This window comes from Herpailurus yagouaroundi, unplaced genomic scaffold (assembly GCF_014898765.1).
Source record: "Herpailurus yagouaroundi ecotype Mexico unplaced genomic scaffold, PumYag 100, whole genome shotgun sequence".
NCBI lineage: Eukaryota > Metazoa > Chordata > Mammalia > Carnivora > Felidae > Herpailurus > Herpailurus yagouaroundi.
The window spans coordinates 64,976,370-65,003,778 of NW_024412391.1; the positions used below are offsets into that span (position 1 = coordinate 64,976,370).

The 27,409-nt window shown below is 39.7% G+C and overlaps 3 protein-coding genes across 8 annotated transcripts in view; 2 read left to right on the forward strand and 1 right to left on the reverse strand.

Moving 5' to 3' along the window:
* Positions 1–12,180, forward strand: part of LOC121028747 (EF-hand calcium-binding domain-containing protein 1-like) — a 27,286-nt gene extending 15,106 nt beyond the window's left edge. The window contains exons 4-6 of one of the 2 annotated variants that reach the window (XM_040472696.1): positions 3,178–3,329; positions 6,815–6,919; positions 12,072–12,180. In XM_040472696.1, the coding sequence (XP_040328630.1) occupies positions 3,178–3,329; positions 6,815–6,919; positions 12,072–12,110 (296 nt within the window). In that variant the 3' untranslated portion in view covers positions 12,111–12,180. Of the gene's footprint in view, positions 1–3,177; positions 3,330–6,814; positions 6,920–8,834; positions 8,932–12,071 lie in introns of those variants that run through there. The other variant, XM_040472695.1, reaches the window with a different exon arrangement.
* RBM48 (RNA binding motif protein 48) lies at positions 9,033–16,776 on the reverse strand. The gene is made up of 5 exons (XM_040472691.1): positions 16,616–16,776; positions 15,776–15,966; positions 13,930–14,075; positions 11,895–12,460; positions 9,033–9,574 (listed from the first exon to the last, which is right to left on the reverse strand). Exons 1-5 carry the CDS (start codon positions 16,724–16,726, stop codon positions 9,488–9,490), a joined length of 1,101 nt encoding a protein of 366 aa, XP_040328625.1. The 5' UTR covers positions 16,727–16,776; the 3' UTR covers positions 9,033–9,487.
* A 235-nt stretch (positions 16,777–17,011) lies between these two features.
* The window catches only part of PEX1 (peroxisomal biogenesis factor 1), a 61,825-nt gene continuing 51,427 nt past the window's right edge, over positions 17,012–27,409 (forward strand). For 2 of the 5 annotated variants that reach the window (XM_040472688.1, XM_040472686.1), the window contains exons 1-5: positions 17,017–17,213; positions 22,311–22,454; positions 25,254–25,337; positions 25,752–25,866; positions 25,958–26,643. In XM_040472688.1, the coding sequence (XP_040328622.1) occupies positions 17,085–17,213; positions 22,311–22,454; positions 25,254–25,337; positions 25,752–25,866; positions 25,958–26,643 (1,158 nt within the window). In that variant the 5' untranslated portion in view covers positions 17,017–17,084. Of the gene's footprint in view, positions 17,214–22,310; positions 22,455–25,253; positions 25,338–25,751; positions 25,867–25,957; positions 26,644–27,409 lie in introns of all 5 variants that reach the window. The other 3 variants (XM_040472690.1, XM_040472689.1, XM_040472687.1) reach the window with 3 other exon arrangements.

Consider the following 27,409-nt stretch of genomic DNA (forward strand, 5'->3'; position numbering starts at 1 on the left):
GAGGAAAAGGACTATTAATATCTACAAATTGGAATTGATGGTTATCTCTGAACACAGAAGGTATTGTTTGTTTATAGTTTCAAGTACCTAAATTAACGTCATTGATTTCAAAGTATTCCAACTTTATTATTTTTTTAAGTTTATTTATTTTGAGAGAGAGAGAGCATGAGCAGGGGAGGGGCAGAGAGAGAAGAGAGAGAATCCCAGGAAGGCTCCCTGCTGTCAGAACAGAGTCTGACGTGGGGCTCGATCCCACAAACTGGGAGATCACAACCTGAGCTGAAATCCAGAGTCAGACTCTTAACCCACTTAGCCAACCCAAGTGCCCCTAAAGTATTCCAACTTAAAAAAAAAAAAAGGCAGGGGGCGGTCCTTGAGTGGCTTAGTCGGTTAAGAGACTGGCTCTTGATTTCAGCTCAGGTTATGATCTCACAGTTGGTGAGATTGAGCCCCACATAGGGCTCTGCTGTTAGCGCACTTGGGAGTCTCTCTCTTCCCCCAATTGTGTTCTAACTCTCTCTCAAAATAAATACATGAACAACAACAAAAAGTATTACAGAAACAAGAAGTCCCCAACGTAGATAATGTAGTATATTAAAACATAGTTCCTAGATGCCAAGACAGAAAGAAAAATCTTAGGTATGTAAATTTCTAATGGGCCACTTTTTTTTTTTTTTTTTTTTTTTAGTGTTTATTTATTTTGAGAGAGACAGCATGGAAGTATGGAGGGGCAGAGAGAGGGAGAGAGAATCCCCAGCAGGCTCCATGTTGACAGTGCAGAACCCAACACGGGGCTCGAACCCACAAACCATGAATCATCCTGAGCATAAACCAAGACTCAGACACTCAGTCAACTGAGCCACCCAGGCACCCCTTTAAGGAGCTGCTTTTTAAATTAAGGCTACAATGTAAAGTACCTATAAGACTGATTCTCCAATGTGGATTGAAGACTGGTTTCAACTGGCTACATCGGTTTTACCTTGGGAACGTTTTAAAATAGCATTCTCTGAGCTACTACCACCAAGGAATCCATACTCTTATTTTGTGCTATATCAGGAGAAGTTCTGTTTATTTGTGTGTGTTTTTAAAAATGTTTATTTATTTTTGAGAGAGTGTGCAAGTCATGAACATTGAGATCATGACCTAAGCCAAACTCGGAAGCTTAACTGACTGAGCCACCCAGGCATCCCCATTTATTTGTTTTTTTTTAATTATGAAGATTTAGTATCAAATCTGTTCCTTACAAAGATCGCTTGATATCTAATCTGTAACTGTTTCCTCTCCCATCTAGGTACAGGTGAACAGGAATCTGCATCTTTATCAACTACTTTTTTCCCCCCAAATTCTTTTATTTTTCTAGTTTTATTGAGAAATAATTGACATATATCACTTTATAAATTTAAGGCATACAGATCAGTTCTACATATACTACAAAAATGATTACCACAATAGGTTCAGCTAACATCCATCTTCTTATATAGATACAATAAGAAGAAAAGTATAAAGGAAAAAAATATTTCTCCTTGTGATGAGAACTCTTAGAATTCACTCTCTTAACAACTTTTCTATATATCATACATCAGTGTTAGTTATGGTCTTCATGTTGTATGTTACTTTCCTAGTACATATTTATCTCATAACTGGAAGTTTGTGCCTTTTAGCCATCTTCCTCTAGTTCCCCCTCCCTCCAACTGCCCATCTTTGATCACCACAAGTCTGATCTCTTTTTCTATGAGTCTGTTGTTATTGTCAGGTTTCTTGTTTGTTTTGTTTTGTTTTTGTTTTGGGGATTCCACATATAAGGGAGGTCATAGAGTATTTGTCACTCCCTGTCTCAATTATTTTCCTTAGCATAATGCCTTCAAGTTTCACCTACGTTATTGCAAATGATAGCATTTTCTCATTTTTTATGGCTGAGTAATATTGTTATTTATATTTATTCATCCATTGATAGAAACTTAGATTGTTTCCAAACCTTGGCTATTGTACATAATGCTGCTATGAACATGGAGGTGCAGATATCTTTTTGAGTTAGTGTTTTCATTACCTTTGGATATATTCCCACACATAGAATTGCTGGGTTATATGGAAGTTCTATTTTTAATATTTTGAGGATCCTCCATACTATGTTCCATAGTGGCTCTACCAATTTATAATCATAACAATGGTAAATAAGCATTCCCTTTTCTGCACATCCACACCAGCATTTGTTATCTTATTTTTGGCATTTTTTGTTTATTTGTTTGTTTTAATGATAGCCATTCTTGCAGGCATGCGGTGATATCTCATTGTGGTTTTAATTTGCATTTCCCTAATGACTAGTTATGTTGAGCATCTTTTCCTATAGCTGTTGGCTTTTCATTTATCTTCTTTGGAGAAATGTCTATTCAGGTCCTTTGCCTATTTTTAATTTTTTTTTCTTTTTTGCTATTGAGTTGTAGGAGTTCCTTATATATTTTGGATATTAACACCTTATCTGATATTGTTTGCAAATATTATTTTCCCATGTCACAGGTTGTCTTTTCATTTTGATGATGGTTTCTTTTACTATGCAGAAGCTTTTTAGTTTGATGTGGTCCCACTTGTGTTTTTATTTTGTTGCTTGTGCTTTTGGTGTCAGAGCCATGAAATCATCACCAAGACCCATGTCAAGGAACTTGTTCCTATGATTTCTTCTAACAGTCTCATGGTTTCAGGTTTCATAACATTTTTAAACTCTCAATTTCAAATTCCACATTCCAAGGAGTATTTAATCTTGTGCCAATAAGTATAAAAGGTGCTTTATTTTAAAATTCATCTGTCTGGGGCGCCTGGGTGGCGCAGTCGGTTAAGTGTCCGACTTCAGCCAGGTCACGATCTCGCGGTCCGGGAGTTCAAGCCCCGCGTCAGGCTCTGGGCTGATGGCTCAGAGCCTGGAGCCTGTTTCCGATTCTGTGTCTCCCTCTCTCTCTGCCCCTCCCCCATTCATGCTCTGTCTCTCTCTGTCCCAAAAATAAATAAACGTTGAAAAAAAAATTAAAAAAAATAAAATTCATCTGTCATACAGACCAATAATTGTAGGTTGTATAAATTGTTTTTATCTTTTTAAAAACTATATATTAAAATAACTTAAGGAGAAGACTAGTGATATTTTAACTGTTCTTATCCAAGTCTTTACATTTCTTGTGCTTTGGACAGTCTGTTTTGAAGTTTACTATTTGAATGGTGATGGTTACATTTCTCGAGAAGAGATATTTGACATGTTAAAGAACAGTCTACACCAACAGTCATCTGAAGAAGAGAATGATGAAGGAATAAAAGAGTTGGTAGATATAACACTGAAAAAAATGGTAAGAATGAAAACCTATAAGCAGATATTGGGGAAAGCTAAAGACAAATAAATTATTTATTTCCCTTTATAATGAAAGTAACCTTTATGAGGACAGGAGATTTTGTTCTCTGCTCTATCCATTGCCTACAACAGTGCTTGGATGATAGTGGGTGCTCAATAAATATTTATGGAATGGCTGGGTGATTAAATGAATCACTACACAAAATATGAACTATATTATTTTAAAATATTTTACTCAATGTGGGGGTTGGGAGGGAGTGGTGCAGCAGATTCAGTTTGTGTAAAATTGGATGCCACTCTAGTCTGTCTGCATGACCTTAGCCCTCCAATCCATCTAAACATTCGTTATAACAAAATAACATAATAATTAAAATAGCTGTCCCTTATAAAGTACTTAACTATATGCCAAGGGCCTTCATAGAACTTTAATTATAGGAACTCATTTTACCCTCAAAACAACCCTATGCAGTAGAAATTACTATCTCTATTTTACAGATGAGAAAACAGAAATACTAATAGTTTTACCCAAAATCATGATAGAAAATGGGGTGCAGAGTTCTTCTTTCAATGAAACAAAAAGTACCACTTTATTATGGACATAGTGTTTCTTCCCTTTTCTTACTATGCCCCTATCCTGGATACCAGTGAAAAGTTGTTAACTCTAAAGCATTCTGGACCCAGCTCACTTCCATTACTCTGGAGATGAGGAAAGAAATAGATGATGGGGGCTGCCAAGTCTTAGATTCAGGTATCAGACTCCAGCATACCTTCTTCCTTCAGAAATACTCTCACTGGGGACGCCTGGATGGCTCAGTCAGTTAAGCATCTGACTCTTGGTTTCAGCTCAGATCATGATCTCATGGGTTTTGTGGGTTCAAGCTCCACATCTACCCTTGTGGTGCAGAGCCTTCTTGGGATTAGGAATTACTCTCACTAGCCACTGCTAGGGCTGAGGGTAGACTTCTTGAGAGACAGTATTTTCCCCAATTCCAAATTCACTCTTTTCTTGTTTAATTAAAAACAAATTTTTTTTAACATTTATTTATTTTTGAGAGACAGAACATGAACACAGGGGAGGGGCAGAAAGAGAGAAGGAGACACAGAATCTGAAGCAGACTCCAGGCTCTGAGCTGTCAGCACAGAGCCTGATGCGGGGGCTCGAACCCATGAACCATGAGATCATGACCTGAGCCAATGTCGGACACTTAACTGACTGAAACACCAAGACACCCCTTTAATTTTTTTTAATGTTTACTTATTTTTGAGAGAGAGAGAGGAGCGTGCGCGCATGAGCGGGGTAGGGGCAGAGAGAGAGGGAAACACAGGATTCAAAGCATGCTCCAGGCTCTGAGCTATCGCACAGAGCCCGACGCAGGGCTCAAACCCACAAACTGCGAGATCATGACCTCAGCAGAAGTTGGACACTTAATCTACTGAGCCACCCAGGCATCCCTCTTCTTTTTTTAAAGGACATGTTATGGAGTGAAATTTTTCCTTTTTTAATTTTTATTTATTTTTGAGAGAGAGAGAGACAAAGCATGAGCGGGGAAGGGGCAGAGAGAGAGGAAGATACAGAATCTGAAGTAGGCTCCAGGCTGAGCTGTAAGCACAGAGCCTGACATGGGGCTCAAACTCATGAACCATGAGATCATAACCTGAGCCAAAGTCGGACGCGTAACTGACTGAGCCACCCAGGTGCCCCTGGAGTGAATTTTTTTCTGGTAATTATTCAAACCTTTCTCTAAGTTAGACTCTCAGCAACCCTGAGTTATGCTCAGAAGTAAAAAAACAAGGACCCATCAAATCAAACCCAAACTGAATTAAGCAGTTAAAGCATTTATAATCTACATATATGGTCCCCTGCCCCTCCCGTGATTTAATCCCCCACAGTCCCTGTCATTAATGCTCCACTCCAGGCAGGTCTGTCTTCTTCCTGACTTACATCGCTCATGTTGTCAGACTTCAGTTTGGGCCATTCTTCTGCATTTCCACCCCAGACCTCTTCAGCTACCTAAAAGTCCTCTCAATCATCCTTAAAGGCCTCCCAGTAGTCTGCAAGCATCTTCTTATGATTCTAGTCCATCTTGAACTATTACTGCTCTGACTCCCAGTGCCTTGCTCCTTAAGTGAGTAACTTCACTTTTATCCTTTTTACATGATGAGCTCTCAAGTCAGAGATTCTTTGAGGAACAAATTCTATTACTAAAAATTAAGTTTGAAAATCTTTGCCCTATGGCACTGATTTTATCACAAATGTAGCACTATAGTATGTGTCCTCTTTTTGTTTTACTCCCCAGTTACAGTATAAATCCTTTAGAGACACGACCGTATTTTATATATTTAAGGTAACTCAGGTGTCTTAGTCTGCTTGGACTGCCATAACAAAATACCAGACTGGGTGACTTAGACAATAGGAATTTGTTTCTCAAAATCCTGAGACTGGGGAGTGCCTGGCTGGCTCAGTTGGTGGAATGTGTGACTCTTTATCTCAGGGTTGTAAGTTCGAGCCCCTGTTGGGTGTAGAGATTACTTAAAAATAAAGTCTGCCTGAGTGGCTCAGTCAGTTGAATGTCCAACTTCAGCTCAGGCCATGATCTCGTGATTTGTGAGTTCAAGCCCCGCACTGGACTCTGTGCTGATGGCTCAGAGCCTGGAGCCTGCTTCGGATCCTGTGTCTCCCTCTCTTTCTGCCCCTCACCCATTCACACTCTGCCTTTCTCTCAAAAATAATTTAAAAATATTAAAAATGAAATAAAATAAATAAAATCTTAAAAAGAATCCTGAGACTGGGAAGTCCAAGATCAAGGTGCCAGTCAATTTGCTTCCATAGTGAGGGTGCTCTTCCTTGCTTGCAGACAGCCACCACCTCAATGTGTCCTCACGTGGCAGAGAGAGGGAGCTCTGGTCTCTACTTACAGAGATGCTAATTATATCATGGGGGCTCCACCTTCAATACCTCATCTAAACCTAATTACCTCCCAAAGACACCTCCCAAATCATCACATTGGGGACATTAACATTGGATTTAGAGGCAAGAGGGACACAAACTTTCAACCTCTAATAACAGGTATTCTAAACAGACTTCCAGGAATAAAGTAAGTAGCCTTGGTAAATAAGTACCTTTTGATTTATGTAAGTAGTGCCCACAGAAATGTAAACTAATAGTTTTACTTGGCAAAGAGTTATTTTCCATGCGAAATTAAAAACTACTCTTTTTTTTTTTTAATTTTTTTTTCAACGTTTATTTATTTTGGGGACAGAGAGAGACAGAGCATGAACGGGGGAGGGGCAGAGAGAGAGGGAGACACAGAATCGGAAACAGGCTCCAGGCTCTGAGCCATCAGCCCAGAGCCTGACGCGGGGCTCGAACTCACGGACCGCGAGATCGTGACCTGGCTGAAGTCGGACGCTTAACCGACTGCGCCACCCAGGCGCCCCAAAAACTACTCTTATCATTTATCAAGAACTCATCTTCCTCTCTAGGATTATGACAACGATGGCAAGATATCTTTTGCAGACTTTGAAAAAGCAGTTAGAGAAGAGAGACTTTTGTTGGAGGTGTTTGGACCGTGTTTACCAGAAGCAAAGGTACAGTGCCAATAGCTCAAAGCGGTTAAGAGCAAAGTTTTTAAGGGATCAGACAGTAATACCTGCTGGACACTCACCTCTGTAGGGGCTTTAGCCCACAGCTGAAGTTTAGGCAACCATGACAATCTCAGCTCCCTCCTCACGTTTTGGGAATCAACAATAGTGAGGATTCTATTCAACAGACTTTTTGAGCTTGCAGCCTCTTTAGCTATACACAATTCCTGATTTCTTGTATGTTAATATTTTCCCAAAGAAAATTTGAGTCTATTGGCATGCTTAAGGGATAGAACATTGAACAGTGTACTCAGCAAGTACCCACCATAACTGCCAGGACAAAATTTGATCTCTTTCAACCCAAATGTTGCCAAACCATGAGAATAATTATTAAAAATCTTGAATACATTTAAAGTACTTTATAGTATTTATGCTTAGGAAGGTTTTTCATGTATGAATTTGACAAGTTTTCTGAGCCAGAAGAGCCAGCCTAATAATTTGACACATTAAAATTTCCTTTAATTCTTCCTTTGAAGAAGAAAGTAGAAACTTTTTAATTCTCTGCGGTGATCTAGATGGCGATTTTATGCACAAACTTGCATGTTAAGTTCTCCTGTGCTATCTTCTGCTCATTTCTCTAACTTGTCCCACTGTAGTTTATTCCTGGAAATAAATAGTAAAATGCAGTGTGTGAAAGGCACACTTCTCATTTTGAGACTGATGGAGGAAGCCACATAGAATGGACTGGATTGGAGCAACTACTTAGGTCAGATGGAACACCAACAGATCTCCAGTTGCTCCCAGAACTCAGTAGCCCAGTTACTGAGAACCTTGCTACTCACCAGCAGCAATGGTGTCACCTAAGAACCTGGGGAAAATGGGGAATCTCAGGCCCCAACCCAAACCAACTGACTCAATTGTTGTTGTTGTTGTTGTTTTTATGATGCTTGACACAGCAAAGGTTACTTCCACTCATCTTGATCAAATATTGTGCATGTTGGTGGGGATGGGAAGGCATGCTGGCTTCCACATGGTCACTGGAAAGATCCTGCAAAGTCCTGAGAAGATCAGGAATCCATTCAACAAAACTGAACCCACTGAGCAGCAACTCCTTTTAAGGCTGTCAGATAATTTTTTTTTCAGTTGTAGTAAAATACATCTAACACAAAATTTACCCATCTTAACCAATTGTAAACATACAGGTTCAGTGATGTTAAGTACATTCACAATGTTGTACAACCAATCTCCAGACTGCTTTCCATCTTGGAAAACTGTAAACCGTTCTGCATTCCCATCATCCACCAGCTTCTGGCCACCACTATCAGAATCTACATTTTAATACGACCCTGAGGTAGAAATTCATAGCACCTTAAAGTCAGAAGCATGTTGTAGATAGTAACTTGCTCTTTCCAATTCTATGCTTGGGTCTCTAACATGTCTTTTACCTGGGAGTTCAGCAGAAAAAAATAATTAATTACCTTACAAGGAAGTAAGGCCAAACCCCTTGCCTCCAGCTTCTTTTAATACCATCTACCATTTGGTGCCATCCCAGCAAGTTTGAATCAGGTCATAACTGATGATGAACCTTCTTAACCGGTATGTTCAAATTCAATCCATTAGGTAAGAGGCCTTTAGGTATATAGAGAAAAGAAAAACAGTTTGGTATGGGCCTTCTCAAGGTATTTTTAGCAGTTTAAAAAAAAAAAAAGGACACAGCTTGAACATACTTGTTCCAGTTTCCAATTTTGTAGTCTGATAGGACAAACAATGTAGGTATGCTAAATACTGGTTAGCAGTCTAGCATTGACAAATACAGATTTGTTTCTGCCATAGATAAGCAAATTCTTCTTAGAGACTAACTAAAGAATATAGGCTCCTAATTTCAGCTTTGTTCTAATAGTTTAACTTTTTTACTTTACAGAATTGTATTGATTTTGAAGCCCTGGCATTCAGACACATCCTGAATTCTAGTTTTTGAATGTGAAACACTTAATACTTGTATTAAAATCAGAAACAGATCCTGGTTGCCTGTCTTTATTTGCATTGTAAAATTTTTATCTTTTGTTCACTTAATTTACATATAACTATTGCAAAGTGAGAATAATAGAAAAACACTTTCTGTAATATTAAGTAATGATAAACTAATTTTATTTTTTAAGTTAGCCAACGACCTTGGCCCCTGTGGGAAATACTTTCACAACCCTCTTTTCTCCTGCTTCCTCAACCAGAGAAGTTGGAAACCTAAAACATTCACCATTCCAGACCTTCCCGGTTAGGAACAGCCATGTGCCCAGTTTTAGCCAATAAAATGTAACCAAAGTCACTGGATGGAGCTTCCGGAAAACTTTAATTTTTTTTTTTTTTTTTAAGGAACATATTTGGCTGACATGTATTCTGTGAATGATAAGCTAATTTTAAAAGATGAACCTTCATTAGATACAATAGCTTGAATGGTATCACAAAGAGGAGTGCACTAAAAAATACCAGCAGTAAAATCTCTTAAAGAATTAAAATGATAGGCTAAAAAATAAAAGATAAATAGTCCCTTAGAAAATATAATTTGCTGCTGGCAATCTATATTCTTCTTCTTTGTTTTAACGGACGACTTGTATGTACATCTTCCAGCTTGTCTTCTGGAGGTTTTGGCATAGATGAAATTACCTAGTTTAAAAAGAAGAGAACCATCAAAACTTAGTTTTTATAGTACAAGAATAAATAAATTATTAGGAGAGGTAGGAGATACATCTAGTAGTTCAATTCTTGCTGTCACATTTAAGGCAGTTAGCCCAATTTCAGGTTACAGCCTATGGTCTACGCACAAAGTTTTCTGTCCAAACACCGATGGGAGTAAAATTTCTAAAGCCATTGAACAAGAAAAAAAAAAACTTGAGGGGATAAGAGTAAACATATACTCTAACAATCCTTTATAGATGTGAAGTCACTTGCTATTTTATAGACACAGAGATCTCCATTCTGTGTAACCTGAAACACTGATAACATTTGATGTATTTACAGACATGGAGGCTTGGGGGGGGGGAGGGGGGAGTATGAAAAATTGGAGAAATAAGTAGAAAATGGTATAATCCTCAATTTCCTAGGGAAGTGAAACCAAACACATCATTGGAAAAAGAGTTGACAATGAGTTAAAGCAGAGTAAGACAGTCTTCACTTAACATGTAAAATTATTGGAAACTGTGTAAGTTGTATTCAGTATTTCTCCATTTTGTTGTTCTATTGTCTCCTTACTTAGGATTTGGACCTAACAACTTTTTTCTTGAAAATATACTCATTTCTGGCTGAGGGAGCTATGTACCTGCATCTATGCCTCAGTTCAACTGTATCTGAAGGAAGAAAAGGGCCAGCACAAACTCAAACATTTAAAAAGAGGCTTAAGCATGGAAATTGTGTTCACAGACTTTTAATATTATAACATAAGCCCTCATCCTTAATCAGATAGTAATTTTCAGGTAAAAACATATACATAAAATAAATGAAGCTACCTTAGATTCCCTTAATCACATTGTAAAATACATTTACAACTGCGTGAAAAGCCCTTTCTGAACCTCCAGAGTTAAAGTTTAAAAGAAGGTTGTTTTCCCTCAGTTTGATTTATAAAAGGTTTACCCCACAAAAAGCTATCTTTCAAAAGCTAACTCAAACGTTAGCTTTCTTTTATTTGTGCTTAGAAAATGGAAAATGATTATGTAAATATGTAAAAAAATTAGTACTTAATTAGGACAGTTGAGTTGTAATCTATTTAAGAAGTTTACATTTTGAAATGCAGACCTTAGGGCCTAGTCTTTAGAATCATCTCACCTCATTCTATGGCTATCTTTATCAAAGAAGCAAAAACCATTTTGATGTAATTTGTAAGAACACTGAACTTGAGAAAAAGTTTTCCTTCAACACAATAATTCTGTACTTTGACTCATAATAGAACCATTTGGGGAGCTTTATTTATTTATTTATTTTTTTATTTAAAAAAAATTTTTTTTTTCAATGTTTATTTATTTTTGGGACAGAGAGAGACAGAGCATGAACGGGGGAGGGGCAGAGAGAGAGGGAGACACAGAATCGGAAACAGGCTCCAGGCTCTGAGCCATCAGCCCAGAGCCTGACGCGGGGCTCGAACTCACGGACCGCGAGATCGTGACCTGGCTGAAGTCGGACGCTTAACCGACTGCGCTACCCAGGCGCCCCCATTTGGGGAGCTTTAAAAAGAGAGGGCCTGGGCTCCACTCCCACAGATTGATCTCACGGACTGAAACCACTGCTTTTATGTTTTATATCTAGAATGACGTAGAATATGTTCTGTTCATTTTTTTAATGTTTATTCTTGAGACAGAGAGAACAAGTGGGGGAGGAGCAGAGAGAAGGGGACAGAGGATCCAAAGGAGGCTCCTTGCTGACAGCAGAGAGCCTGATGCAGGGCTCAAACTCATGTACCAAGAGTTCATGACCTGAGCTGAAATCAAGAGTCAAATGCTCAATTGACTGAGCCACCCAGGCGCCTCTGTTCTGCTCACTGTTTAAAGCAAAGGCTAATGATATCAAAGCACATACTTTTCTGTTCATCAGATTCAGTTAATTCAACAGGAACTATAGAAAAACACATCAAAAAACTGAAAACAGGGCGCCTGGGTGGCGCAGTCGGTTAAGCGTCCAACTTCAGCCAGGTCACGATCTCGCGGTCCGTGAGTTCGAGCCCCGCGTCAGGCTCTGGGCTGATGGCTCAGAGCCTGGAGCCTGTTTCCGATTGTGTCTCCCTCTCTCTCTGCCCCTCCCCCATTCATGCTCTGTCTCTCTCTGTCCCAAAATAAATAAACGTTGAAAAAAAAAAATTTTTTTTTTTAAAAAATAAAAAAAAAACTGAAAACAAAAAAAATTAATGACAATACTTTAGTTGCCACAAATCTCCATTTAGTTGTTAGCCCTATAACCAAATGATCTCTCAAAACAGTTTTTTTAAAAATGATCTTACCTCTTTAAGTTTATTCCGAATTAAATTTGCTGTCGTGTTCAACGAGTCATCGTGCATATCTACTTTGGGTAAGTCTGGTAACAGAGGCCCAATCATAACCTCATCACTACTCGTGCTTGTTCCAAGAAAAGTTCCAATTTTACGATCATCTTCTCTTCTTCTTTTCCGCTCCTGCAGTTGTGTTGTCCTAGGCATAAATCTGTCAACTGCCTCTGAAGAAGTAATAGCCTTCTGTGCGCCAGGGCAGGCCGATGAATTTTTAAACGGTTTCACCCGTATTTTCTGCAAAGAGTCACTGTGCATACAATGCTCCAATGTTTCTTCATGGTTTCTACCATCCTGAGAGAAGTTTGATGCCCTGTCCATATGCTCCCCTGATGAACATGTACATTTCGAGGAAAAATAACATAAAGGCAATTCACAAGAATAAGGAAGACAAGGATCTGAGTTGCCAGTAGAAGTGTTCAATGTGGCTGCACATCCAGAGGTCTCTGAATGGAAGTCCTGTCTAAAATCTTGTGTGTTTTTAAGCTCCGTAACCAGTTTCTTCTTTGTCACGTAATGATCTTTATGTTACAATTTAAAAGATGAGAGAAGAGGAAAAAAATGGTTTGTTTACTGTTTTCATTATTCACAAATGTGTGATTTTAAAAACAAACACTACTTTAAAATGTTAACAAATGCTACCCTGAAAATTTTTTTTTCTTGAGCAGGTAATACATTCACGTGTTTAAAAAGTATAAAGGGTACATTAGTGTCACACTTCACACTGTCTTTACCCCCTATATGCCTGGTTTCCACCCTCCACCCATAAGTAATCCCATTCTTACTTTCTTATTTATCTGTCCAGTATGTCTTACTTTTCTTCCCCCTGCCTACTCCTCTTTTTTTCCCCATAATAGCCATTTCTCTGCACCTTTGTGTTTTCCACTTAATTGTAGATCTTAGAGATTTTTTTTCCTAGGTCATTACATAGAATGCTCCTTTTTTTACAGCTTTGGAGCATTCTACTACATGAATGTATCATGCTGCTTAGTTGGTGTTTGTTTGTTTTTAAAGGAGGCAACAGGCTGGACCCATATTTTGTAATTTTATTTGGCACACAAACATAAGTTCTCCTGGAGCTATTCACATATCCCACAGGTTAAAAGTTCATTGTCTACAAGCGATCAGGGACTCTCAACAGCTCTCTTGCCAAATTTTAAGGTAAGTTTTCCAAGAGTCTTCCTACCTTCTATCTCTCTTCACCTCTGCCACCTGCCCTTTCCCCAATCACTCATTATATTCAATAGGTGTCTGCACAATTACTTTGTCCTTCAACTAAAGGGTAGATATTTAGTAATGTGGATTTCCAGTACTATTCAGATTTCAGACCACACACATTATTTCAGTCCAATTCTTAGTACTCTGTTCCTACAGTCCATGTACCAAAGCCCATGGCTCCATTCCAGGCACCTAGAATTTGTGTCTAGGGAAACTCAGTTGGGCATATGGGGCACCTGGCCAGCTGCTGGTCAAAAGTGGAACTTTTCCACAATTAGCAGTTTTAGATTAGCAGTTGGTAACTGGTCTGCAAATCATAATTGTTTCTCATTGCCTTTAGGTCAAACCTTAATTCCGCAGCCTGTGACACAATGCCCTTCATGATTCAGTTCCTGTCCTCTAATCTTCCCTCTCACTGCAATCCCTGTGTTGCAGTTATCCTGTACTATTCATAGTTCCTTCAAACGCATACTGCTCATTTATTCCTCTGGACCTTTAAACTTTCTACCTGGCCGACCTTTCCATCTCTTCCTCTCGCCTCCTGACTAATGTCTACTCCTTCAAAACTCAGCCACCTCTCTCATCCTATAGGAAGGCTTCCACAAACCAACATCTCTCCCTTTCCAGCCCATATTCCATAAGAGTGCTGCAGAGTTCTTAAATATTGTGATCATTTATTTGCCTCTCTTCCCACCAGACTGGGAGCTCCATGATGATATACCTAGCAGAGTGCCTTACACATTGAAGGTGTTTAGTAACAGGCTTTCCATACCTTTATTTTTAGTAGTTCTTGCTATATAAGCCTTCCTCTCCTGTAATTTTTTTCTAGTTTCTTCAACTGTTTCAAATTCTGGAGCATAGCACACGTGAAGCAATCCACCAAAGAAACTCTGTTCATCCATTTTTCTCTTGGCTGTCCTAAACAGAAATACATGATAGCATGGTTTATTAATCTTGACTTACTTAGGATAATAGCTGAACTAGGATACAGTGCATTGATCTAAACAGTAAAGTTCAGCTTTTGTTATGTGTATATACTTCCTATGGGTTGGGAATTAAGATGTTCTCCTTATGGATGGTATTGATTCTACTGATGTAGGGAATACTCTTAGAACTCTCTATAGTGCTAACAGGTTTTGAGCTAAGTCATCCGCACATATCCAGACCCCCTTTAACCAACTTAGGATCCCCAGCAGTTAACCTGAGGTACACAATCTATGGTCATGAAATACAGATTTCTCTGTGTTAAATTAAATGGCCCTTAAGAGTTAGCTCATACCCAGTTTAGTCTTTTCACCACAGTTTTGTTCCTATGATGGGATTCATATATAAAAATTAATAATATTATAATTATAAAATCTTCAGTAATTGAGTAAATGCTGAATATGTAACTAATCAATGACAAAGTCAAAGAATGGTATTCAAAAAATATTTATTAAACATTTATGACTGGCCAGGCATTATACTACAATAAATATTTAAGTACTTCTGTGCCCAGGGATAATGATAAAAATACTGATATTTTTCATGCACCAGGCAGTGCCTGAAATGCTTCACCTGAATTAATACTTCATAAAAACCCTATGATGAAACTGAGGCCTAGGAAGATTTATAACTTAGCCATACTCACATTGGTTTGTAGAGCTACAATTCGAAGCAAGATATTGAACTTCACATAATGTACTATGTGCTATGGGAGGTGCAAAAGTTCTAGCAAATATGTTTCCCTGACCATGAAGAGCAGGCTAGGGGGAAGTGATTAGGGGAAGTGAGATTACATATAAGAGCAAACTGAGAATAATATACAACCACATAAAATCAATTGCTTTTGTGGCAGGCTGCAAGTGCTATTTGTAGTACAGAAAGAAAATATGAATGATGGGGCTCCTGGCTGGCTTAGCTGGGTAGAGCATGCAACATTTGATCTTGGGGTTGTAAGTTTGAGCCCCATGTTGGGTATAGAGATTACTTAAAATCTTTAAAAAATACAATAGAGAAACTATGAATGGCAACAGCCAAAGAAGGATGAGTCTTGGAGCAAATTAGTGACAAGAATGGGGTCAACATAAAACTAGGTAAGGCATTTCATACTTCAGCCTTATTGGAGAAGAATTTATGTTACAGAGAAGACTGAAAAAAATGGGGTCAATTCACATAGATGCATAACAATAAGAACTTCAATACCTAACATTTACTGCATTCTGAACAGGAGGCACTACACTTAGCCCTTTACATAGGTTATCTCATTATCCTCACACAACTTCAGTAAATAGGTCCTTTTACCATACAGATTTTACAGAATGGAAAAAAAACAGGCTTACTGAAGTTAAACAACTTGTCCAAAGTCATGATGTTAGTAAGCAGTGGAGCTCAAAAACTTAACTCCAAACCCATTTTTTAATCTACCACAATACACGACAGAAGATTCTTAAGCATGGGAATGACACAATGTGAATAGTGTTTTGATAAGGCTAACACTTAAGACTAGAGTAAGACCAGAGTAATACAGGGCAATATTAGGTTATTGGGTAATTCAGGTATAAATGAGGGAAAACCAGGGCCAAAATGATAGCAATGGGGATGGGGGAGACAAAACTTATGCTTAACTTGCAAATTACCTTGCACTTTGTAGATTCATAAATTTAATAAGATAAACTTCTGTAAAGTCTTCTGCTGGGTATTCATCTAGAGCATTATATTGTTCAATTGCACCATACAAAGCAAATCGCTCAACTAATTCCTTCATCGCTCCCACTGCAGGAACTCCTTGTATTAACAAGTACCGAGATTCCAAATTGATTGTATATACCTAAAAGAAATGCAAACACATAAAAATATACTTCTCCAAAAAGCCTAGGACAAAACTATTTTTAAAAACTGCTCTAGGGTTAATGAGTACACTTATCATGAAGAATACTGAGTAATATACAGAATTGCTGAATCACTATATTGCCCACCTGAAACTAACATAACACTGTATATTACTTACACTGATATTTAAAGTAAAAAAGCTTTAAAAAAAAAGCCTCTGAAAACAAGAAACATTCTGTTCAACCTGTCTGCAGAAAAAAAAAAAGTAAATTCACCCCACGAGAATCTAACTAAAGAATAAATTTTCTTCAATCGACATGTTTTCCAGAAGTTGGCTTGGGAGAAGTTACTACGAAGAGAGAACAAATATTCATTGAGTGCTTACCACGCACCACGCACTATTGTAAACACGAAAGATGCAATGACTAACACAAAGCACTGTGTTTGCGGGGCTGACGTTCTAGCAGTTGACCGAAGGGTTCTTGAGAATCTTTGGTAACTTGAGTACCAGAGATTCTCATACCCATCTCCAATGAGTGACGGATAGGATCGCAGCCTTTCAAACCTTTATTTACATATGCTGGGATGTGGGATCACAGCGAAAATAAAGCTCTCAAGGACAAAGGATGAAACCGAAATCACTTTACCTTGACAGCACGAGGCCGTCGCCCCTCCCGATACTTGGCCCGCGTGTCGCATACAGCCCTCTGGACATGGTGATCAAATACACCTCCAAGCTCCCCGCCACTAGCCGCCATCTTGATGGCTTGGCCCCTTGCAAAAACGACAACATCCGTCTCGTCGCACTCCCGTTCACCCAATAAGAGGGGGAGATAGGTCAAGGCGTGCCACGATTGGCTGGAGAATCGATAGCGTCGGGCATCGTTTCCTGTGAGTGTGACTTCGGTGAACGAGATGCCGCCCTCCAGCGGACCGGCGGAGAGGCCTCGGAGAGCTGGAGACGCTTGCATGCCCACTGGGTACGGGGGCGAGGCGAGAGGGGCGTGGCCTCAGGGGGCGGGGCCGATCGATCTTCTCCTGTTCTGACACACTCGGCAGGCCCAGTGGCCCGAGTCCGCTGGAGCGTACGTTCGGAGGAATTTGTGCTTGCCGGCCATGTGGGGTGGCGATCGCCTGGCGGGTGCGGAGGGTGGTGGGGTAGCGGTGACTGTGGTCTTCACCAACGTTCGAGACTGCTTCCTCCACTTGCCGCGGCGTCTCGTGGCCCAGCTTCACTTGCTGCAGGTAAGGCGCCGGCCCTGGACGTGGGCCCCCCGCCCGGACTCGGGACACCTGGTCGGCAGCCTGGGGGCGGACCGAGTCAAGGTCTTTCAGGGACGCGGCGGCGGCTCGGGCCTCTCCCGGAGGCGTGGAACGGGCTGTCTTTCCGTCTCCGCCGAGCCGTTCCGAGGCCAGACTGAAGGCCCCTCGAGGGCAGGGCCCGCGGGGGGCACACTCTGCAGCCCACACCACGTCTGGTGCAGCACTGGGCCTTAAACTTACCCTATTCCAGGTGTTTTCACTCGCTAAGAGTGGGCTTTCAATCATCCTAGTGTTCTACGTGTGCTTTGGGAAATATTCCTCACTCCAGTTTGGAAAGGCTCCTGGGAAGTCGGTAATTTTTATTACCTTCAAGAATGTTTTTCCTGCTAGTGATTTCCTGGTGCCTGCCCGACTGCCGTCCGGGCCTCCAGAGGGAGGGGCAGATTTGGTTTGCAGAGTCCCTGTTAAGTGAAGGGCACGTTAACAGAGACTAAGCACCGTCTCCCTGAGCAGGGTAGGTTAGAAAATGAAGGTTCTTCCCTGTGTCGCCGATGCTCGGAACCCATCCGAGGTGTACCAGGAATGTGCAGTAGAATTATGCATACTTGGAAGTACAGAGGTAGGTTTGCTTGAAACTCTGTCGTCAGTTGCCCTTCTAAGCACTGGCAGAGACAGCATCCGTATTTTCATAAGTAGAAATAGAGGCACATAGTCTACAAGTGTGAGTGTGCTTATGCGGGCAGAAGGATAGGATATTTGAAATCCTCAGAAATCGTGGATGCATGGTACCCAGCACTGACTGATCATGCAGGAAATATTTAATAGTTTACAATAATTTTTTTTCAAAATTTTTAACATTTGTTTATTTATTTTTGAGACAGAGAGAGACAGAGCATGAACGGGGGAGGGTCGAGAGAGAGGGATCCGAAACAGGCTCCAGGCTCTGAGCGGTCAGCACAGAGCCGTATGCGGGGCTTGAACGCACGGACCGCGAGATCATGACCTGAGCTGAAGTCGGACGCTTAACCGACTGAGCCACCCGGGTGCCCCAATAGTTTACAATAATTTTAAGTATCCTACTTTTTCACTTTACTTCTCTGTAATTTTTTCTGGATAATTTTCCCCCTAGAATTACTGGGCTAGAGGGCATGGCTAATTATTAAAGCATAAAGTCATGAGTTGGGAGTTAATGGGTTGAATTATTTTATTTGGGTTGAAGCATGGAGTACATAATATCTATAATGTTGAAATGAGAAGAGGGCCAGAACAATGGCCTTCTGGCCTGTGTCAGACTTACCTTGAGCTTTTAAAAATACGAATGTTCTGTTCCTTCCTCAGGCCTACTGAATCAGAATCTTGGGGAGTGAACTTCAGGCATCTGTAATTTAAAAAGTAACTCTGGGCTATTTGGATGTACAAGAATTGGGACCCACTGTTACAGATTCCTAGGTTGTTGATGGTGAAAGGAACGTTGGGTATCTAGGCCATTTCTGTACTCACTGGCACTCCTAGGCTGGTATTTCCACACAGTTAATTTGTCCTCTTGTCTCTCACTCAGTGTGCAGCACTGTTTCTTCCATAACCCTGCTCCTTTCCACTTGTGTATTTGTGCTATTCTTTCTTCCCAAAATGTTTTCCCTCCTTCCATGACTTTAAAAACTGAGCATAATCAATCTTACCTCCTCTGCCTAGCTTTCAGATTCTCTGTTGCTCACCTGTGTCTCCTTTTCAAAACTTCACTGCTCTGTTTATGTGACACATCTCACTTGTCATGCTCTGTGTTTCAAGTATTGTTTTGTTTATCCAAGTTCTTATTTCAGGACTGGGTACCCAGTAGATGCTTTAACTCAGGATTTTTTAATCTTGGCTCTTTAGGCTGGATAATTTTTTCTTATGGGGGATTGTGCTGGGTATGGTAAGATGTTTACAGGAACTTTGATCTCTAGGCCCTACATACCAGTAGCATCTCTCCTCTTCAGCAGTGACAGCTAAAAATGTCTCCAGACATTGCCGGATGTCTCCTGGGAAACAAAATCACCCTTGCGTTGAGAACCATTGCTTTACCTGAGTTATTTTGTCTGTATGCTAGGCTCAGTGCTTGCTGTGACGGCTGAAATGGGGGAAAGGATTCACATCCACACGGAATTCAAACAAATAAACCTAAATGGCCATCCGGAAATGGCCAGGTACAGACTTGTCATTTCTTTTGTGTTAGCAAAAGATAACCTAGGCCTCAAATCTGGCCAGTCCTAAGGCATGACTACCTGTGATTTCACCTGAAAAGTTCCCTCCAGATTATACCAATACCACAGGTAATGGCAAAAGCAGATATTTACTGATTGAATTCCTGGGAGAGGGGCTCCTCTCTTTCCAGTCTGTGGGTTTCTTCTCTTTACCTGAGTGCCCAGTGGTTCTGCAGTTCAGGTGGAAAATGTTTTACATGAAAATGGACTCACAATATTAGTTTGCAAAATCCAACTGAACGTGTATTATGATTATGGAGCTGGTTATTACACATTGACCAAAGGAATAATTGAAGTATTTTTCCTGTTTAATAAAGTCAGTTTTTCCCTTTTCCAGTGAGTTGGTAGAATTCTCATTTTTGATATTTGAGGCCATATTTTGCATCTCCTTATTTAACATCTCTAGTTTTAAAAGTTTCTTCTGTAGGGGTGCCTGGCTGACTCAGTCGGTGGAGTGTGCAACTCTTGATCACGGGCTTGTGAGTTTGAGGCCTACATTAGGTGTAGAGATTACTTAAAAATAAATAAATTTAAAACCTGCCCCATTTAAAAAAATAAAATTTTCTTCTTATGAAATAAGAGTTGATCTGGATTATATGCCACTGACTGATGAAACTGTGGAAAACACCCAGGGAGTTGGTCATCTTCACCCTGTAACCTGAGCTAACATACTTACAGCTGACATAATAATCTGGAATTTGACTCCAGTCCAGTGCTCTGTATACTTTATTACACTGTGCTTAGCATCAGCAAGAACAGTTAGGCTATCCTGTGAATTGTGAGAAAAATTATACAATTAAGAGATACACGATGACTTTCTTGTATAAAAAGTTTTAATAACATGGTTAGTTGAAAGTACATTATATTGCCTCAAAATCCTTTGAAATTTTTCCTATTTAAAGAAACACAGTAGGGGGGCGCCTGGGTGGCGCAGTCGGTTAAGCGTCCGACTTCAGCCAGGTCACGATCTCGCGGTCCGTGAGTTCGAGCCCCGTGTCAGGCTCTGGGCTGATGGCTCGGAGCCTGGAGCCTGTTTCCGATTCTGTGTCTCCCTCTCTCTCTCTGCCCCTCCCCCGTTCATGCTCTGTCTCTCTCTGTCCCAAAAATAAATAAATGTTGAAAAAAAAAATAAAAAAAAAAAAATAAATAAAAATAAAAAGAAACACAGTAGGGGTGCCTGGGTGGCTTAGTCAATTGAGTGTCAGATTCGACTCAGCTCATGATCTTCTGAGTTCAAGACCTACATGGGGCTCGCTGCTGTCAGCACAGAGCCCACTGTGGATCCTCTGCCCTCTCTCCCCCTACCCCGCCCGTGCCCTCTCTCAAAAATGAAATATTTAAAAAAAAGAAAGAAGCACAATAAGCAGCCTATAACCAGTTTTGAGGTAGTAAGATTTGATGGAAATGAATGAATTTAATATTTAACAATTCAGTGCATCAATGACTTAATTTTAATATTAATAAATGACTTTAATAATACTAAAATGTCATGAAGTGGTAAGTTTTCATGGCTATCAGTGAAGTCCTTTTAATTTTTTTAAGTGTTTATTTTTGAGAGAGAGAGAGAGAGAGAGAGAGAGACACAACAGGAGTGGGGGAGGGGCAGAGAGAGAGGGAGACAGAATCTGAAACAGGCTCCAAGCTCTGAGCTGTCAGCATAGAGTCTGATGAGGGACTTGAACCCACGAGCCATGAGATCATGACCTGAGCTGAAGTCAGACACTCAACTAACTGAGCCACCCAGGCATCCTGAGAACACATTTTTTAAAATATTTTTATTTTTAAGTAATCTCTATACCCAACATGGGACTCAAACCTAGAATCCCGAGATCAAGAGTCACATGCTGCACCTACCGAGCAGCCAGGCGCCCTGAAAATACATGTTATATTTTGATTTAATTACTTGCACATAAAATTTCTTAGTTCTAAAGCTTAAAGTTATTTATGAAGCTGCATAATATAAAATTTCTGGAAGTGTACATAAGAAGCTGCTAATAGTAATTACCTCTGGGAACAGGAACCTGCCTTCATGTTTTATGCTTTTGTAATTTTTGTGGTTTTACCATGTGCATTTATTCCCCTTTAATAAATATACTGTTACATTAAAAAAAAATTTTTTTAATGTTTATTTATTTTTGAGAGAGAGAGTCAGAGTGCAAGCTGGGAAGGGGCAGAGAGAGAGGGAGACACAGAATCCAAAGTAGGCTCCAGGCTCTGAGCTGTCAGCACAGAGCCCGACATGGGGCTTGAACCCACAAACTGAGATCATGACCTGAGCTGAAGTCGGACGCTTAACTGACTGAGCCACCTAGGCGCCCCAGTTATATTTTTAATGATCATGATATATTTCTACTTACTGACTCATGCTTTACCAAAATGGTAAATTTGTAACTTATTTAATGATATTCTTATTAATAGATATTTGAGACAGTTCTAAGTTTTTACTGTTACAGAAAATATTGGAGAGATATGTTTTGGTGTGGTTTTCTTCTGTCAATCATTAATTCAGAATAAATATTCAAATATATACATCTAGCTCAAAGTTTATATAAATTCATTGGCTACCTGTTGCCATTTTGAATTCCGGAATGGTTGAATCAATTTGTATTGCCATCATAAGAATGTAAGAGTATTGGTTTTACCCACAGCATCACCAGTCTTGGGTATTAGAAATGATTATAGTTTTTTAAATGCTCTGATGTGCATAACCAAGACCTATCGCCTATCTATAGAACTCTTTTTGTATGTGTGGATTGCAATTATAGTTTATCTTTAATGTGAATACAGAAAAGCACACAAAAACTCTCATACACCTCCTTTCTTCTTTAATAAATAGAATCAAGCTATAGAAGTGGCCTGGGGTCATCAGCCTGCATTCTTGAGCTGGGTAGAAGGCAGGCATTTTAGTGATCAAGGTGACAGTGTGGCTGAAATTAACAGACAACTTGGTCAGAAACTTGGACTCTCAAATGGGGACCAGGTGAGTACAAAATGTGATGACTGTAACTTTTTCCTGATGTCACATAATATAACAATGGAAAGTAAACATTCAAATTAATTTTTTAAGGAGGTGAGATGACACCTAACTTGTGTGCTGCTATAACCAGTCCAGGATATGCAAGTTGACTGTAAGCTCTGTTGTTAAATCTTTATCTTGTATTCTGCTCCCTAGTTGATTTTGTGTTCTATCTATTTCACTCACTTTCCAGGTTCCCTAATTTTGTTTGTGTGCAATTATTTTTACTTTATGAATTATTGAGTTTTACTTACTATTACTAGACTTCATTTACTTCCAGCAAATCTTCTAACCTTCCAGAGTCATACTTGATTTTTCAAAAATCTATCCAACAAAAAAGTTGTTATTTTTCTATTTTTGTCTTGCCTATGAATTTAATTGTAAACCTCAAAGCTTAAGGACTTACGTCTAGTTTTTCATTTTATTGTATTCACCAATTTATGTCCTTCTGAATACTTTAAACTATGGAAATAATACATATTCATTGCAAATATTTACAATTGAAAGTAAAAAAAAATGGATTTCTCTAACCCCAGCCTCAGAATGAATGTGTACTGTATGTTGGGATCTTAGTACACCTTTAGGATTTAAAGAATGGGAGGAAGGAAAGGAAAGGGAAGGAAGAATACACATTTTCTTTTTTTTTAATCATACACATTTTCTGCAGTTTTCCCCACAAAGTATATCAGAGGTACCTTTCCACATACTACAGTATGCATTGAACATCTCTGAATCCGTATAGAATGAAACATTACAGATTGACTTACAGAGTCCGGGGGGCTACACATTGAAAATTCTGATAGATGGGGCTAAACTGCATTCTATTACCAGCTTCCCATAACAGTATATGAGAATGTTACATCTCTTTATCTTGTTTTGAAAATAGACTAATTTTGTTCATGCTTGCTTTTGATAATGAGAAAAGGCCACTAATGAGAAATCCATAGTCCTAGTATTAGTCCTTCGCTTACCCTAAGTCTTTGTTAGAATCTTAAAACTTTAGCACCAGAGTGACTTAGACATCACTAATTTTGGTTCCTTGCTCTACAAACCTAGGGAGACAGAACATTTTGCCCAGGATTGCACAGCAAGTTAAAGTTCTGCTCTCTTAGAATATGTGGTACTTTCCAGAGAGAAACACCAGCTTCTTGTCCCTGATCTTGATGTCTTCATCTGCCTCTGAACAGGCCTGTTGGTTTCTAATGCCTGTTTGCTTCAGAATGAACTTTTACCTGATTTTCTGCAGATCTTCTATATTGTAGCAATACCACTAAGTCACTGTCTCCCAAAGAATAGGAACAAGGTGAACTGGCTCACCCAGGACTCTAGCTTCTTGGTGGGTGGGAGCTGCTCTGTGCTTCCCTGGAATCGCCCCTTTCAAACAGGGTGTATGGGGAAATACTAACGGGAAATTCACTGAGGGTGAGGCACTTGGGGGAAATTCTGCTCCAATCCGCAGAAGCAATAAGGGAAGGGCTGGTTAACTGGAGCATGTAACATTTGGTGGCTTTGGATTTTACTCCTCAATCCTCAGAAATGCCTAAAGAAAGGGAAAAGAAAGTTAGGTGGTAGATTGCAGCTTCTTGAAACACTAACATTTCTTTCTTTCTTTTTTTTAAATTTTTTTCTTTTATTTTGAGAGAGAGAGAGTGAGTGCAGGGAGGGATAGAGAGAGAGAGAATCCCAAGCAGGCTCCACACTGTCAGCATGGAGCCCAGTGCAGGGCTCATGAACTGATGTAGGGCTCATGACCATGGTGAGATCATGACCTGAGCTGAAATCAAGAGTTGGACACTTAACTGACCGAGCAACTCAGGTGCCCCATCTTTTTATTTTTTTTTAAGTTCTATTTATTTATTTCTCGAACTCACAACCTCGAGATCAAGAGTTGCATGTTCTGACTGAGCCAGCCAGGCACCCCAAAAGACACACTGGCATTTCATATTATCTGTAGACTGGAATGAGGGTATATTTGTTTTACTTTACTTTTAGCTGTGAATGTTTATACTTCTAAATAATTTTCTCTGATCTCTGAGCATTATTTTATTTTTTTTTTTTTACTTTTCTAGACTTTTCTAGAAGTACCATGCAGGTTAGTTATAAAACTAAAAGTCTTAAAACTTCTAGAAATAATAGAGTGTGTATATGCTAAATTAAGCCATGACTTGATGACATTGTTTCTTCTTCTATTTTCTTTTAAGTTTATTTATTTATTTTGAGAGAGAGAGAGAGAGAGCATGGGCAGGGGAGGGGCCAAGAGAGAGGGAGAGAGAGAGAATCCCAAGTAGGCTCCATGCCATCAGCACAGAGCCTGATGCAGGGCTCAAACTCACGAACTGTGAGATCGTGACCTGAGCCGAAGTCGGATGCTTAACCAACTGAGCCACCTAGGCACCCTTCTCGCATTTTTAAATTACATTTCTTTTGTTAATGGTTATCTTTATTTTATTTTATTTTTTTAAAATCTGTTGTGCTAGGGTGTATTTTCTTTTTTTCTATAATTAGTTGTGAAACAATTTTTCCTAAAATGTTGGGGTATATGAAGGCCTAGCTAAGAATAGGTACTTAATAAATATTTGTCAAATGAAGGTCCACCCAGTGCAGGCAGGCACACACTCACACAGGCACGCACACTCGTTCATTCACTCACTTACACTTTATTATTTACCTAAAGAGAGAACTTCTTCTTTTCTAGGGATGCAAAAAAAATTTTTTTTACAAAAAATATTTTAAAAGTAGTTTTACATTTTTTATTTATTCCAGGTGTTTCTCAAGCTGTGCTCCCATGTGGTGTCTTGTCAACAAGTGGAGGTGGAACCCCTATCAGCAGATGATTGGGAGATACTGGTAAAGAAAACACAATGAGAATTATCCCGGTTTAAGGTTAAACTGCTTCAAAATAGTTGTTTGTTTGTATTGAAGTATAGTTGACGTACAATGTTACAGTAGTTTCAGGCATACAACATAGTGATTCAACATCTCTGTACATTACGCCATGCTCACAAGTGTAGCTGCCATCTGTCCCCATACAACACTGTGATGATACCACTGACTATATTTCCTATGCTGTACCTTTTAGCCCTGTGACTTACTCCTTCCATAACTGGAAGCCAAAATATCAGTGTCCCTAGATTTCTCTTTTCTGAGCTTCATTATATATTCTGAGCTGCTTCGAGTTATAAGAATGACTTGTGATTTCCTTACCAGACACAGAATGGACTAAACATGAAGTGAATTGATTTGTTTGTTTGTTGGTTGTAGGAACTGCATGCTGCTTCCCTTGAACAGCATCTGCTAGATCAAATTCGAATAGTTTTTCCGAAAGCCATTTTTCCTGTTTGGGTTGATCAACAAACTTACATATTCATCCAAATTGGTAGGTGTTATTGTATTTTTCCACTGTACTCCATGGTAATGCATCCATAGCAGAGGTGAACACGTACTAATGAGCTTTATTTTCCACACAGTTGCACTGATTCCAGCTGCTGCTTATGGAAGGCTGGAAGCTGACACCACACTCCTTATTCAGCCAAAGACCCGCCAGGCCAAAGAGAAGACAGTTTCAAAAGCAGATAATGCACATGGGAAATTTCACAATAGGTCTAATAAAACAGAAGTTACAGTTGACTCACCATCCGTGCCAAGCTTATGGACTTTGATAGGAAGCATTTTTTCTTTTGGGTCTGAGAAGAAACAAGAGCTATCTTGGGGTTTAACTGAAATGAATGCATTCAAAAATATGCAGTCCAAAGTCGTTCCTCTAGACAATATTTTTAGAGTGTGCAAATCGCAGCCTCCCAGTATGTGTAATGCCACAGCAACTTCTGAGTTTCGCAAACACTATGCCGTTCATGTATTTCCATGGGACCAGGAATATTTTGATGTGGAGCCCAGCTTTACTGTGACCTATGGAAAGCTAATTAAGCTACTTTCTCCAAAGCAACAGCAAAGTAAAACAAAACAAAATATCCTGTCACCTGAAAAAGGGAAGCAGATATCAGAACCACTAGATCAAAAACAAATCAGCTCAGACCATAGTCAAGAAGCTGCTAAGTCCTGTGTGCTAAAGGTTGTCTGGAATGGACTTGAGGAATTGAAGAATGCCATAAAGTACACCAAAGACATAGAAGCGCTTCATCTTGGGAAAGTCTGGGTTAGTATAAATTTTGAGAGAAAGCAATTTCATGTTGCTTGAAATTCTCCAAATTCTGAGTTAGAATAATATTTTATATACAATTTGAAAATCAGTATAAGAAGTGGTGTCTAAAGTCCCTGCAGGGGCACATTTCTGATTATATGGTAAAGTCCTTGTTTGGGTAAAGATTGTGTATATTCTGGTTAAGTAAACTTGGACAGCTATAAGCTTAGATAGTTACAGGCCTAGAGAGGTAAAAATTACTTGCCTTAGGTTACACAGTAAATAAAACTAGGATTTATGCCCAGGTGTGCCAGCTCTAGAGTTCATGCTTAGCCTGGGGTGCCCTACAAAGCCTCACAATTTTTTTTTAAAGTGTATTTATTTTGAGGGGGCGCCTGGGTGGCGCAGTCGGTTAGCTTCTGACTTCGGCTCAGGTCATGATCTCGCGGTTCGTGAGTTCGAGCCCCGCATCGGGCTCTGTGCTGACAGCTCAGAGCCTGGAGCCTGCTTCGGATTCTGTGTCTCCCTCTCTCTCTGACCCTCCCCTGCTCATGCTTTGTCTCTCTCTGTCTCAAAAATAAATAAAACATTAAAAAAATAATAATAATTAAAGTATTTATTTTGAGAGAGGGCACGTGCATGCATGAGCAGTGGAAGAGCAGAGAGAGAGAAAGGGGGAGGGAAAACCACACTCTCAGCATGGAACCTTACATAGGGCTCTAACTCACGAACCCTGAGATCATGACCTGAGCCAAAATGAAGAGTCGGACACTTACCTGAC

What these genes read in the sequence shown, in the direction of transcription:
- RBM48 (XM_040472691.1), bottom strand. Translation starts at nt 16,726, where the DNA reads ATGGCGGCTAGTGGCGGGGAGCTTGGAGGTGTATTTGATCACCATGTC. An exon ending in GACGGCCTCGTGCTGTCAAG is followed by an intron (nt 15,967 to 16,615) that starts GTAAAGTGATTT and finishes CATTTCTTTTAG; the next exon opens with GTATATACAATCAATTTGGA. An exon ending in ATGAATCTACAAAGTGCAAG is followed by an intron (nt 14,076 to 15,775) that starts GTAATTTGCAAG and finishes ATTTCTGTTTAG; the next exon opens with GACAGCCAAGAGAAAAATGG.